Source organism: Mugil cephalus, chromosome 17, assembly GCF_022458985.1.
Source record: "Mugil cephalus isolate CIBA_MC_2020 chromosome 17, CIBA_Mcephalus_1.1, whole genome shotgun sequence".
Classification (NCBI taxonomy): domain Eukaryota; kingdom Metazoa; phylum Chordata; class Actinopteri; order Mugiliformes; family Mugilidae; genus Mugil; species Mugil cephalus.
This window is the reverse complement of record NC_061786.1, coordinates 6,154,841-6,168,182: the sequence shown is the minus strand read 5'-3', so window position 1 is coordinate 6,168,182 and position 13,342 is coordinate 6,154,841. Positions and strand designations below refer to the sequence as shown.

General features: G+C 44.4%; 1 protein-coding gene across 12 annotated transcripts in view; it reads right to left on the bottom strand.

Annotated features, from left to right (window-relative positions):
• kiaa1109 (KIAA1109 ortholog) overlaps window positions 1–13,342 on the bottom strand; it is a 78,810-nt gene that overhangs the window by 9,392 nt on the left and 56,076 nt on the right. For 5 of the 12 annotated variants that reach the window (XM_047610172.1, XM_047610176.1, XM_047610175.1 and 2 more), the window contains 18 exons: window positions 12,425–12,601; window positions 11,794–11,924; window positions 10,949–11,072; window positions 10,741–10,853; window positions 10,179–10,269; window positions 9,416–9,463; window positions 7,397–7,665; window positions 6,989–7,204; window positions 6,722–6,902; window positions 6,445–6,634; window positions 5,966–6,127; window positions 5,556–5,692; window positions 4,839–5,034; window positions 4,168–4,368; window positions 3,859–4,035; window positions 2,142–2,279; window positions 1,486–1,731; window positions 1,198–1,351 (listed from right to left, as the gene is read on the bottom strand). In XM_047610172.1, the coding sequence (XP_047466128.1) occupies window positions 1,198–1,351; window positions 1,486–1,731; window positions 2,142–2,279; window positions 3,859–4,035; window positions 4,168–4,368; window positions 4,839–5,034; window positions 5,556–5,692; window positions 5,966–6,127; window positions 6,445–6,634; window positions 6,722–6,902; window positions 6,989–7,204; window positions 7,397–7,665; window positions 9,416–9,463; window positions 10,179–10,269; window positions 10,741–10,853; window positions 10,949–11,072; window positions 11,794–11,924; window positions 12,425–12,601 (2,951 nt within the window). The remainder of the gene's footprint in view (window positions 1–1,197; window positions 1,352–1,485; window positions 1,732–2,141; window positions 2,280–3,858; window positions 4,036–4,167; window positions 4,369–4,838; window positions 5,035–5,555; window positions 5,693–5,965; window positions 6,128–6,444; window positions 6,635–6,721; window positions 6,903–6,988; window positions 7,205–7,396; window positions 7,666–9,415; window positions 9,464–10,178; window positions 10,270–10,740; window positions 10,854–10,948; window positions 11,073–11,793; window positions 11,925–12,424; window positions 12,602–13,342) is intronic. The other 7 variants (XM_047610180.1, XM_047610182.1, XM_047610177.1 and 4 more) reach the window with 6 other exon arrangements.

Here is a 13,342-nt window from a genome sequence, read left to right as displayed (position 1 = left end):
GGTATTTACTTTCCATCCATTAAAAGTTTTCTTTAGTGGCGATCTAATCCTCATATTCTATTCGCTTGTTACTCTTATAGGTTTCATTTATTTATTTATTTTTTCATATTTTAAAATATTGAATTGTCATTCCACTATAGTTGTAATATTTAATCCTTGGAAATTGATGCTTAACAGTAAATAGCACAAACTAGAGATCAACCGATATATCGGGCTGATATTTGTATTCTTTGCCGGTATCGGTTTGATACGTGGGTGAGTTCGCAGATTTTTCCCCCACTCCCCATCAAGATTTACAGACAGGCGCATCCACAGGCAGCCCTGTGCAGCCTATACATTGCCCCTCCCCCACTAACAGAGCTCATGCAGCTGGAAGCTGGAAAATGCGTGTGCTCATAGGTCTGTTGAGTACCCCTAAAAATAAGAGTTGAAAAAACACTTTTATTTTCTTTGTTTTGTTTTTTAAACAGTCCCAAAAAAAGATCTATTCACTTTATCCCTTACTTCACTTTATATAGCAACAGCCTCAACTGTTAATGTATTTGTTGTTAAGTAGGAGTTGCTAGCTGATATTTTTTTCTCTCTCTCTGTCAAGCTAATACCGCAGGTTGTTAATCATCCACTGTCAACAGTTTAGACTGGAGCTGTTGTGCTGCTATTTTACGCTGCTTTTGGTTGGAATATGTGTTAAAGCCAAAGTGCCTGTAATTGAGAGTCAAGCAAGAAAAAGTAATTGGCACATTTGCCTCTGTCAAGGTGAAGCAGATTAGATTGGAGTCTGCAGGGCCTGTTCAGTCCAAAAAGAGAGACAAATGATGTCTCTCAGGCAGGGTTGCCGATCATACCTTTGTGTTTTTTTTTCTCTGACCCAAGAATCATTTGAATTTCCCCAATGCGCATCAATAAAGTACTATCTTAACCTATCTTAATCACCCCTGCTTATTTTTTGATGTTGTATGCATAAGAGCGTTAAGTATTGAGTTCAATAAATGTTTATGTTTTTGGTTAAATTGAGACATGTAACATTTGTTAGCATTGTGTCATTTTTATCTATTTTATGTAAATGGTGGGACAAAAAGCAGTATCGGCTCCAAACGTCGGCTCAGAAAAATAGGCAGCACGTATCGGGCATCGTCGGTATCTGCCCAACAAAATCCATATCGGCCGATCTCTAGCACAAACAGTGTAACCGCTTACGTGTTGTTTCCCATGACGTTGCTCATGTTCATTTGCACGGTGAGCAGCTTCAAGTTGATGGCGAACACCACCAGCGTCTCCCACGGCGCCCCCTGCTGACCAGCTGCCTTGCCGTTTTTACTGAAGGCAGGAGTGGATGTCTTAGTCACCGAATCTGGGGAAAAAATGAAGAGAAATTAGGTCGAAATCTTCATCACATTCGGGTTTTTATCTGTATTTTCTGAGGTTCACCTAAAACTAATCAAAGGAAGTTTACATCACAAATACAAATCAGGTGTTTGTAAGTACCTCTCCTCGGAGCGGAGGAATCGGACACGCTCCTGGTGCGACCCGGCGCGGGGGACTTGAGGTGGCCCACGCCGCCTGGGGACATGTTGCTTCCAGTTGAGTGTTCAGAAAAGACGTTGGGGGACTGGGGCATGTGCTGCGTCCCGGTGCTGCCGTCCCAGGTCCTCCAGTAGGCTTTGCGGCTGGACTCCGGGGAGAGATGCTGGGTGACGTTTTCGGCCGAGTCTGGGGTGGCGGGGCCAGAGGCTGGAGCAAGGTAAAGGTTGAGTGGTAAGTAAAGGACAGACTCGTAAATGTCAACAGGGAGCGATGGGAGGAACTGTTGGCCAAAAGAAGGTCAGTGAGATGGGATGTTAAAATTGAACACGAGGCTGAAGCCACAAAGGTTAGAAGATGGAGGTTGGATTATTATTCTTATTTCCAAGTATAGTTTCCTTGTTGCAGTTCCATTCTCTTTTCCTTATTTCTTTGGGTATATTTATCTGAAAACTTTAAAAATTCATTTGAAAGAAGCGCATCAGAAACTGAGTGACCATTTTATGAGAAGAGCAGCACTGACACAAGCTCAGAAAAGCTTGGTGTAAATCCAGCAACCAAACAGAATGTTTGAGTAAACAAGTTGTCTCTGACTTTGAATTCTACTACAAAGCCCTTACCTGGGAGGTTAATGGTCTGGTCTCCTAAGAATAGGCGTCTGGCGATACTTCTGCGGTACCAGGCTCTCGGAAAGGCCAGGATCTCACTCAGGCGCCTCATGTCGTACTTGAAGGAGGCCGAGCCGATGTCACACACAGCTGAGGAGAGAACGTCACCTTCTAAATAAGCAATCTACAAGGAAAATAAGCGGTTCTGCTGTACATCACATCAAACATCCCGTCTGATCACTGGGGAATGGGACACTGCTTGATTCCAGAATAAACATAATAACATTTAACACTGAATTGGGCTAAACTTTGGGCTAAGTTTATATGCAACAATATAGTATATACCCTCACTTGCCACTTTATTAGGTACACGTTCAATCGCTTGTTAAAAACAAACAGCTAATCAGCCAATCACATGGCTGCAATTCATTGCATTTAGTCACTTGGAGGAGATCAAGACAACTTGGTGAAGTTCAAACTGAGCATCAGAATGGGGAAGAAACGGGATTTAAGTGACTTTGAACGTGGTATAGTTGTTGGTGCCAGACGGGCTGGTCTGAGTATTTCAGAAACTGCTGATCTACTGGGATTTTCACACACAACCATCTCAAATAGCCAATCGTTACAACCAAGGAATGCAGAATACCATCTCTGAACGCTTGAAGAAGATGGGCTACAGCAGCAGAAGACCACACCGGGTGCCACTCCTGTCAGCTAAGAACAGGAAACTGAGACTACAGTTCACTCAGACTCACCAAAATTGGACAATAAAAGACTGGAAAAATGTCGCCTGGTCTGACGAGTCTCAATTTCAGCTGCAACATTTGGATGGTGTATTGGTGTGGGGGATATTTTCTTGGAACATTTTGGGCTCCTTAGTACAAACTGAGCATGGTTTAAATGCCACAGTCTACCTGAGTATTGTTGCTGACCATGTCCATCCCTTTATGACCACAGTGGACCATCTTCTGATGGCTACTTCCAGCAGGATAATGCACCATGTCACAAAGCTCATATCATCTCAAACTGGTTTCTGGAACCTGACAATGACTTCACTGTGCTCCAATGGCCTCCACAGTCATTAGATCTACAATCCAATAGAGCACCTTCTCTTTATTTTTGGATGTCGACCAGTTGTTTCGACGACAGCATGCACCCACACACACACTATGCCCATCTCTAATGCTTTTCCACATTAACCACGCCCACTTCCAATTTCTGGCCAATTACAGAATAGTTGTGAGACACCAAACGGAAAAAAAAAAAAGAAAAAGGTTCTGTGGTTGAGGTGTCGAGAACAAGCTGTGAGAACTCTCAAGTCTAAGGTGTACTTTCAGTACAGACTCATTGTACCCAAATGCACCACAGAACGCCACAGGAGGTCATTCCTGCCCGTGGCCATGAAACTTTATAACTACTCTTTATAACACTGCTTGGTCATTCTTAACACTTGAGACTCTTTTTTCTTTTCCATTAAAATGCAACCATTTACCTCTGCTGTGAGAACACATTTCTCACTTCTTGTGGAGCATGTAACAGCTTTAACACTTAAACAATCGTAGACATGTAAAACTATTACCTACATAATTTGTGTTGTGATATATATATTCATGCACAAATTCCGTAACTTCTGAGAGTGCTCCCTGAATTTAAGTCTTCCAGATGCCTGTCAGTGTGACCTCTTGTATGTCTAAAAGAGAAAAGCCATTCTTTAAGGATGAGTGCGTACCTGAGATGTTGATGAGGGTGGTGTCCATTTTCCCCCCTTTAGCGGGAATGAAGCTTTCAATGAAGGTGGGGCATCCGGTGCGCCTCATCCTGGATAAGCTGACCTTGACAAACTCCAGGTTGATACTCAGAGAGTCTTTCCTTCCTGTGACAGAAGACGGCTCCTCATCCACCGTACCTGCAGGAACAAGAAAAGCAACGATTGTGACCATTCAACTTTAATACGACTGAGACATCAACTCTTCAGTCAGTCATATTAAACAGCTCTGTATTTTTAGCATATAGGAATATCACAGGGAGTTTCCCCTACCTAACGGCCCTGGACCCGGGGGCAGGCCTGTGACGGCTGATTTTTGCTTTCCGGCGCCGTAGGGATGGAAGACGTACAGGGAGAAGTCGGACATGCAGGCAGTGAAGCTGAGGCCTGAGGAGTTACTGGGGGGGCCGGTGAGGTCTGACTGGCTGCTGCTGTGGCGGCTCCTGCCCAGAGGACTCCCCAGTAACGGGGACGCTAGAAGGAGGAGCAAAAGCACAGGGGTAAGACAAGCCATCGCATTCATGAAATACATAAAATACGACTTTATCCAGTAAAAACGTGTGTCTCACATGACAGTTTTTAAGAGGAGCAAGTTAATCAGACTAGAAATCTTTGTAAATCTAATGCGACTAGACCAAGTAGAAAGTAAGACCTGAGATGAACCACAACAGCAAATAATAAAAATGTGTTAGAACTTGCATCATGTGGCAAAAACACAGAATGGAGAGCAAAGTAATGAATGCAAGAAAAGAAGCTGTGAGCGACATCATATCGAACAGGGCCCAGACACACCGAGGAGTGACAGCTAACAGATACGCTCACAGCGTGCGACAGACTTTAAAAGGTTTCGACTACAGACGTTTTGTTCTTCACATATCTCCGAACACATTAGAGAGCGCCGCCGCTCCACCGAAAAACAAAGTGCCAAGTCGGGCGCCGCAGACCTTTGCTGGGAGGGGGCTTGGGGGCGTGCTGCCCGGGCGGAGTGGAGGAGGGCGGGTGAGGTCCGTCTGCGGGATGGGTTCCTGTCGGGGTCTCCAGCTCGCCGCGGTTAGAGGAGAAAACCAGATCTAAAGAGGGCAGCTTGAGCATGCACTCCACCCTGGACATCGGCAGGCAGCTGAAGCGGATCTGAGACGGCTGGAAAACAAGCGTAAGAGTTGAGGTTGCAGCGTGAAGCAGAGGCTGGAGATGTTAAATAAATATGAAATGAGGACTATAAACATTGAATTTATAGTTAACTCTTCACATTTCTTTAAACAACTTTAGATTGTATTTATCTGAAACAATCTCAGAGGTAAATTTGCTGTAAAGTGACAAAAGAGGAGGCGCAGAACTGTTTACATGTGGTAGACACATCATGTTGGAGAGTATAGTTCATTTGATGTTTTGGTACATAAGGAGTATATATTATTTTTTCTGCAATTTCTCTGAAGAATATTTGATGGAAGAGACAGACATTCAGTTGAAATGCTTTTAAATTGCAGCACTAACTATTACAAGGAGCTGACATGGGACCAGATTCTAGCAAATGTTGAAAAAGCCCAAATGAATCCATCGACCGTCCAGAGCGACGGAATAAAAAATGGGACTCAATTTCCCAAATGGTGTTCGGTATAACACCCTGGAGAAAGCCGACTGTAACACTGTATGGTCAGTACCTGCACTCTGACATAAACAACAACATCCACAGGGAAGGAGGAGTACGCGGACGTGGAGGAGGAAACCAGGGAGGTGGTCGATTCCTCCAGCGGTTCCACTGTCTCAAACTGACCCATGTCCTCCTCCTGGGAAGCCACTGCAGACGACAGAGAAGAGAGCGCAAAAACGTTTTACTACCAGACACACAACAACTGTAGGTGCTAATGTATGGAGGACCAACTCTACCACTGTATATGTTTAACTGATCCACTTATTTATTTATGGCATATATATTTAAGTAATGAGTAACTGATTTATTAATTTATTATTTTTTTTATGGAATATATTCATTTCTTTTTAATTGTGGCAGAGTTGGACCTCCATACTACTGTACAAATCATCTGAGATTGTTTGCTGCAAAATATCAAACCTGCGTAGTTCCTGTCCACAGGAGTGATAGGAATGGTCTCCAGTGCTTTTTCCAGGAAGTCCAGCAGACAGGGGCTTATGACCATTTCCTCTGGCAGAGTCTGCAGCGCCACCCAGGCATACAGCTTGGCCGTCTTTACCCCTCCACTGCCCTTACCTTTGGCTGCGGAGACACATGAAAGTCAAAGCCGCCTTGTAGCCTGGATTATAAATCCACGTGTTCATTTCTTATAAATAAATTGGAACCATATTAACAGACATTTGTCTTTGGTGTCTTATCGTCTGTGGTGCATCGACATGTATAAAACTGTTTGATCAGAGGTGCCCCCTACAATCATGCCTTAAAATAAGGAATGAAATCATATGCATTTGATTGGTTCCACGTGTAGATGTGAATCATCAGATGGAAGGGGAGCTCTAGTGTCGGTGACTGCGGTCGGTGCTCGGGCATGCAATTAAAAATGAGGGAGCGGTCAGTACCTGATGGAATAGGTGGGGGCGGGGGAGGTAGGAGCGAGTTAGTCTTGCTTTGGACAGCATTGGGAGGGTTGGGAGGGCCGCTATCTTTCATACCATACAGCTTCGACTCTTTGGAGAGCGTGCGGGGGAGAGAGGATCCACGCGAGGCGTTGGGCGACTCCGTCTTCAGGGTCTTGGAATTGTAGTGCAACTGCAGGCAGAGATAAGGAAACGTTAATCGTTTAGAGCGCGCAAAGAAAGCGTTGGAGACACTGGATGCTGGGGAGGAAAAGCTGACCTTAACGTCCACTCCTGGAATGTAGAAGACTGTGGTCTCCATGTCGTTGGATTTGGTCTGCAGAGAAGAAGGGCATTTCTTGCCAGCTAGGAGATGGGTGGTGGAGGTATAGGTGGGCTGCAGCTTCTTCTTCTTGGGGGGAGACTCCTGGTCGAGACTCCTGAGGCTGCGCTCACAGCTCCTGTAAAACCCACAGGGAGGTGAGACTTGTCTTTTGGACAAAGAACAGCAGGATGAGTCAAGCTTTTAATCACTAGTTTTCTGCACCTCCTGAAAGAAATGTCCTCATGCTCGGGCTGCTGAGTCGTTGGATGGAGGACGCACTTCCCGCTGTCGATCTCCACCCGGACATCGAGCTCAAAGTCAATGTTTCTTTCAGTTGTTGGGCCACTAAAGCTGCGGTTGGCAGGTGTGCCCGGCCAGCGCTCGCTGAACAGCTGACTCACAGCAGAAAAGCCCGAGGACTTCCTGTGAGACGCTTGGCTGTGGAGCAAGAAGAAAGGGACTGTTTGCTAAAACGCTGGAAACCAAGAGGCTTTATTTAGTGCAGAAAATATAAATCATGAAAGAACGGCTTCCGTGCATTCCAGCAGGAGATTAATGGCGCTTCGTTTCATATAATATTCATCACAAGGACGCCTGCGCAGACAACGACGAGGCAATGAGAGGACTCACAAAGGCCTTCGATAGCTCACGGGTCTCTCGCGCTCAAACTCGTCCTCCTTCTCGGAGTCTTCGGAGGAGGAAGAGGACAGGTCGTCGCGCCTCATGTCGTCGTGCTGGAAGGGAACGGCTGGTGAGAAGACAGCGGGAGTGCAGGGGGCACTGAAAATCGACTGCGGGCCCTCGATAACGTATGGAGAATGGAGATGAAGGTGATGGTGAGGATGGGATGGCTCGTCAGTGGTGACTGACAACAGGTCCACCTCTGTCTCCTCAGGAAACTTCAGACACGGACAAAGAGTGAAACACACAAAGTTTTTACTTCTGTCAAAGAAGTTTCCTACTTAGAGACATCAGTCTATCTTAGAGATGGAGCTGATGTCCTAAGGAAGAATCTATCCAAGGAGTGAGAGCTTTGGAGGAGATAGTGTTCTGTGCATTGGAACATTGATCACAAGGGCTTTATTTCTGACATCCAGTCTTAACTTAATTGCTGGAACCGCATTTCTCCGTTCTAGAAATCTACTTATTTGACTTCACAGTGACAGAACACTACAGCCTCCAAGAGGTCATGCACTTTGTGTGAGGAGGAAAGACTGTAAGACGAGGACAAAGATGAGGATGGTGAGACACCCCAACAGAATGAAAAGGGGAAACACCAGCAGGAGGGTGACTGTGGAAAGTCAACATGCACGTCCTCTACCCTCGGTGAGAGTTGAGGAAAGTGGAGACAAAGGATTCCAAAGCAAACGGCACCTGAGACCAGTCACAACAGCAACGTCCATTATCCAGTTTCTGTGGTTTTTAGCGAGCGCAGCATACGATCAGTACATTGAGTTAGACTTGATCGGCCATTACAGAGAGATAAGTGCGGTAGTGTAGAAAAAAAGATTGATTCACACCCGAGAAGGAAGAATCTGCAACTGCAGACAGATTCGTTGGTAGCAGCAGCCAAATACGCCCAAGACTAAATAGTCATTTGAAGTTTTGTGCCGGATCAAGTGAAGTTGATTTTGATCACAATTGATTTAGGGATTGTTGGAGTCTCCTGGACTGTCTGCAGGTTGCCTGGCAACCGCGCAGCGGAGATAAGAAGTCAAGCCAAGAAACAGCAGGGAACATAATCTCCTACATAATCTCATACCAGTGTTACACTTTGGTTTTTGTACAGATTTTGATCAAGAGGAGATACAGGAAGTCATTAGTGATGTTATTAGGTGGGCGGATTCTGTGTCTTTAATCAAGCTGTGTCTTTAAGATAAACCTGTGCATTACATTGCCCCCTGGGGACAAATAAAGGTTTCTGCATGTTCACATTACTTCTAATAATGTGTGACTACCGATGTTATGCATCCTGAACTGATGAAATGATTGAATTCAATATTGATTCATTCGTGTTTCGGTTTCACAACTATTTTCTTCGGTTATGAGGCCAAGCACTGTGACAAAGAAAAGCCATAAAACTCTGTGGTTCAAAGGCTAATCAAGCTTAGTTATTAGAGACCATACTAAGACTGAGAGAAGCTGACTGATTTTCTTATGCAGTTTCAAGAGAGGATGAGACTGTGCCACGCACCGATTCATTAAGTAGTATTCCAACTGTAAACCTCCTTTTATTATCCAAGGAAATTAATTTCTGAAAACATGCTCGCGTTGAGGTTCTCTGAATAAGAGGCAAATCGCTGTGTCACATTCTCCGTGGCTATCAGTATCAGTAACAGAGAAGTAATAAAGACTAATATCAATATATATCCCTGTGATCTCCATGCACCAGCAGGGAATTAGACTGTAACCGGGGACGCAAAGGAAAGGATTACAGCAAATTATTATCAAATGAAAGTGAATATAATCTCGGTGTGTGCCTGTATACAAGAGGATTCTATGTCATCATCGTCATCCTGTTTTGATTCTGCATATTGAAAATCCAATCAGCGCTGTTAAGGTAATCACAGAGGAGAAGAGGAAACAGAAGCGAATTGTTGGAGTTGGTTAGTTCGTTTCATTTGTTAAGTTTAAATCTTTTGAATATACCTTGAATATCTCTCCTGGACTGACAGGTGCGTGTTCAGAGTCCAAACCCTGATCATTAATCATCAATTGAACAGAAGAGTTATTGAAAAAAAAAAGAGGTAACCGGATCCTTTGTAGTTCCTGTAGTATATGCAGACTGTAAAACTTGTAGTGTGGATCAATTAAACTATGAAACGTACATAGATGGGGGAATGAGACGATGATAATGATCAAACTGTGCTTATGAAATGGAACGTAACTAAAAATAATATCATCAATTATCTGGAATATTTGGTTGAAATAAGCGCATCCCTAACACACTTCACAGTGCAGTCAAATCAATGAAAAAAATAATTAATGACACATGTGATGTTGGGGGTGTCCTGATCCGATCCTGATCCTGCTACAAGGAGTAGGAGTGAGGTCAGCTGTGTGACAGTATTTTTCATTCAAATCTGATAAAGACGTTACAGCTGAGTGCAAAACTTGCCAAGTACAACTTTCCGTGGTGGTCTGTTGCTGACCGTTGTTCTCTGTTTAAGTAACATCCCTTGACGAAACCTTTTCTAACATTCCAATCTACTAAATAAGTAATAAAAGTACGTACGATTCGTGATGATATCACATGGGATCGATATCGGCAAACAATCGAGGCTGCGATATCGGTATTGTATCGGAAGTGAAAAAGTTGTATCAGGACACCCCCTGTGTGATGTAGCTCTCCCTGCTGTGACATGTAAATTTATTTATTTTAGTTTTTATTTTATTTCAAAAGTAAGTTTACCGTGTCCTGGATGTTGAAGGTGACCCGTGGTCCAGGAGAGGACGCGTCCTGACGGACATCTGGTAAATCGTCCACGCCATCTATTCTGGAACTAAGGACACAGTAAATTGATGTAAACCGACGTGTAGTGACACGGCACACTATACACTAATGTCTTACATTTGGTTTCAGAAAACGCAGCATATAATCATGGAACACTTATGTTTGATTATTTATTCTCTCCCAGAGCTGACGTTCTCCCACTGCTGAAGGTCAAACAGGTACACAGTGTGAGCTCTTAGTATCATTACTGCATTAATCCTGACACATCTGTGTCACTGCTACAAACAATGAGCACTTCCTCCCCTGCTCCGGTGCTACATCCCAATTTGCGAGTCACTGTACGAGGTTAATGGGGAAAGTGTTTTCAAAAACATATAACGACAGCAGCAGCAGCAGCGGTGTGAGACAGAGGTTACCTGATCCTGTCTGTTTACAGTCAGTGCTGGATGAAGGACTGTGTAGAGTGTAATTTCCATGATAATATGATAGCGGGGAAATGGCTGCTGCTGCCCTCACTTACCTCTGTCTATCCATCCTTTTTAGAGGCGGCCGGCCTGCTGCAGCCGAGATGCTTTTGGATCGGTTGTAGCTTGGTTTGTAGCCAAGGCCCCACTTATCCTTCAGAGAAGCCGCCTGGGTGAAAACAAACCGTCAGACACGCAGCCGCGAAAGTATAAATGTGTGGCGAACGCGCTTCCGCTCGGCGCAGGTAACAGTCGAGGGCTCACCCTCATGCTGGAGCGACGCAGCTTCTTCCTGACGTCTCTCCTGATGTCGTTGACGGCCACCGACTCCAGCTGCTGGTAGCGCTGGATCTCCTGGTTGATGGTGCCCTCGCTGGCTCCCAATTTCCTGGGATGAAAAGAAAAGGACACAGATGTTTTTCTTCCTCATTTTCCACTAACAACTGTTGTCATACTGATGGTTTACTTAAAGTGATGTCTCTCAGGAATCATTGCAAGTTTCAGATTCAAATTGAAAGTAACGTGTTCCCTGCTTTCCAGAGCTCGTGCGTAATGGGACAATTGAACCCTAATCAGACAGCAGTAGTAACTTATTATTCATTTCAGAATTCATCCAGCTGCCTCCGTCTTCTGGCACATCATCAATAAACAGAAGCGACCCAGCGCCACTGGGAGCCTCCGCCGTGTTTGACAGATGATGCCCGATGCCAAATTGATGTCCTTCTGTTATCTTAGATTCATTAGTCCAAAGAATGCAGAACAGCTCTCGCTGCTTTTAAGGCGTGTTTTTTTTTTTTTTTTCTCTCAGTATGTAACAAGCTGTTGACAGATTTGTTTTGTTGACTTGTTTCACTTATTGACACACTGAGAGACTCAGGAACGCATGTTGTAGGCTCACAGCAACAGTTACTAAATGCAAATGCCACACTTGGGAACGACTCCAGAGTCTTCACCTGCTACAAATTATCTCACTCATGTACATCAAACAGCTTTTGAGTCGTGCGTCTCATTACATTCTGAACATAGACGACTATATACACTGTAAAATGGTTGTAATTATGTTGTAACTGCAAAAAAGAACAGCACCGGTGACCAGAAACGACTCTTACTTTAGGTCGTCGATGACTTTGGCCTGTTCGTTCAGCTCTCGGATGTCCACCACCCTCTTGGTGAACTTCCTCCCACGTGCGTCAATCCCCTGATTCCCCATCGCCATCTGCCTCCTGGGGTCAAAGGTCTCCTGTTGGGGCAAAACAACAAAATGTATCCGAAGAAACGCGACCGGCAACAACAAAATGCTCCAAACCTCCCGAAATGAACAAACCATTCCCACCAATCAGCTCATCCTTCCCAAAAAATCTGTTTAAATTTAACGTGTCACCGTGATTCAGTCGGGACGGGTTATCTGTAAAGTCAATCCACACACCAGGGACAATGTCATGAAACAGGAGACACCACCACCACCACCACCACCACCACCACCACCACCGCTCTACTAAGAGTGAAAGAGGAAAAAATGCCAAAGGGAACAGTAATTTATTTCTTTTCACCCGTGACTGAACCTTAATGAGGAGGGCAGTGAAAGCAAATGCAAAAGCAACACTATTCTATTATGGCACAGCATTGCTCAGCGTTCTGGAGCCAAAAGTCTTCATTGGTAAACTGCAAGTGACCCAGATTTGACTTTGCAAGAGAGCCTGTCATCCCAGAGAAGAGGTAACACTGTGGGTGGCTACATACACAAGCCCAGGAGAGAGGCCTCTGGGCTCTGGCACCGCCCGCTCGGAGGCAAGGCGTTGCACAGTTTAAGTCGTCGGGAGAGACAGATACGCTCTGAGGCCTGGGGCTGAGGCCCAAGATGTGGTTTACCAGACGCTTCTTTAAGGTCAGCCGAGGGCTGAACGGGCCCTCTGGACTCTGTAAACAACGGTAGGGACAGAGGGCATGGAGAAGGTGGAAGAACGGACGACTCAAGTCAGACTTTACCTTCTGAAGCTTCGTTAGAGGCAAGTCAGGTAGGATTTGCTTAAATGTACCGATGAGATATTAAACAGAGAATTCAGCATTTTTGGAAAATACACTTAGTGTATTTCCTGTAGATGAGAAGACAGGCACAACTTTGATGTCTCTGAAGCTACGAACGAAAACAGTTATGTAACTTAGCGTTAAGACTTCTGAAAACATAAATAAAAGAAATACAGCTGTCACACCAGAGCTCACAGCGCTACACATTATATCCTGTTAGTTTAAACTAGACACAAAAAATACTGATTAAAAAAGTATATATATATTTACATTGTTATGGGGGGTTATTTGCCAGATTGTTTCATAGCAGGGAACGGCAACCTTCGACATATGAAGTTGCCTAGCAACCGGCGGAGACTCATAAAAACCAGCGTGATTCAGAGGCAGATTTACTCAGCATCACTTCCCCCATTTCCAGTCATTCTGCAAACACTTTTTAGACCCCCTACCTACTCTATGTGTTCTATGTTAAACTCGGCCTAGCGCTACTTACACAGTATTATTATCATTTTGCATTTAATATTAAGCTATCCCTCATCCCTTTACTAAAATATGCTTCATGTTAATATGTATTAAAAGAAATTTAAATTTGCGGTGGACAATTATAAAGAATATTTAAAAGAAAAACGTCTA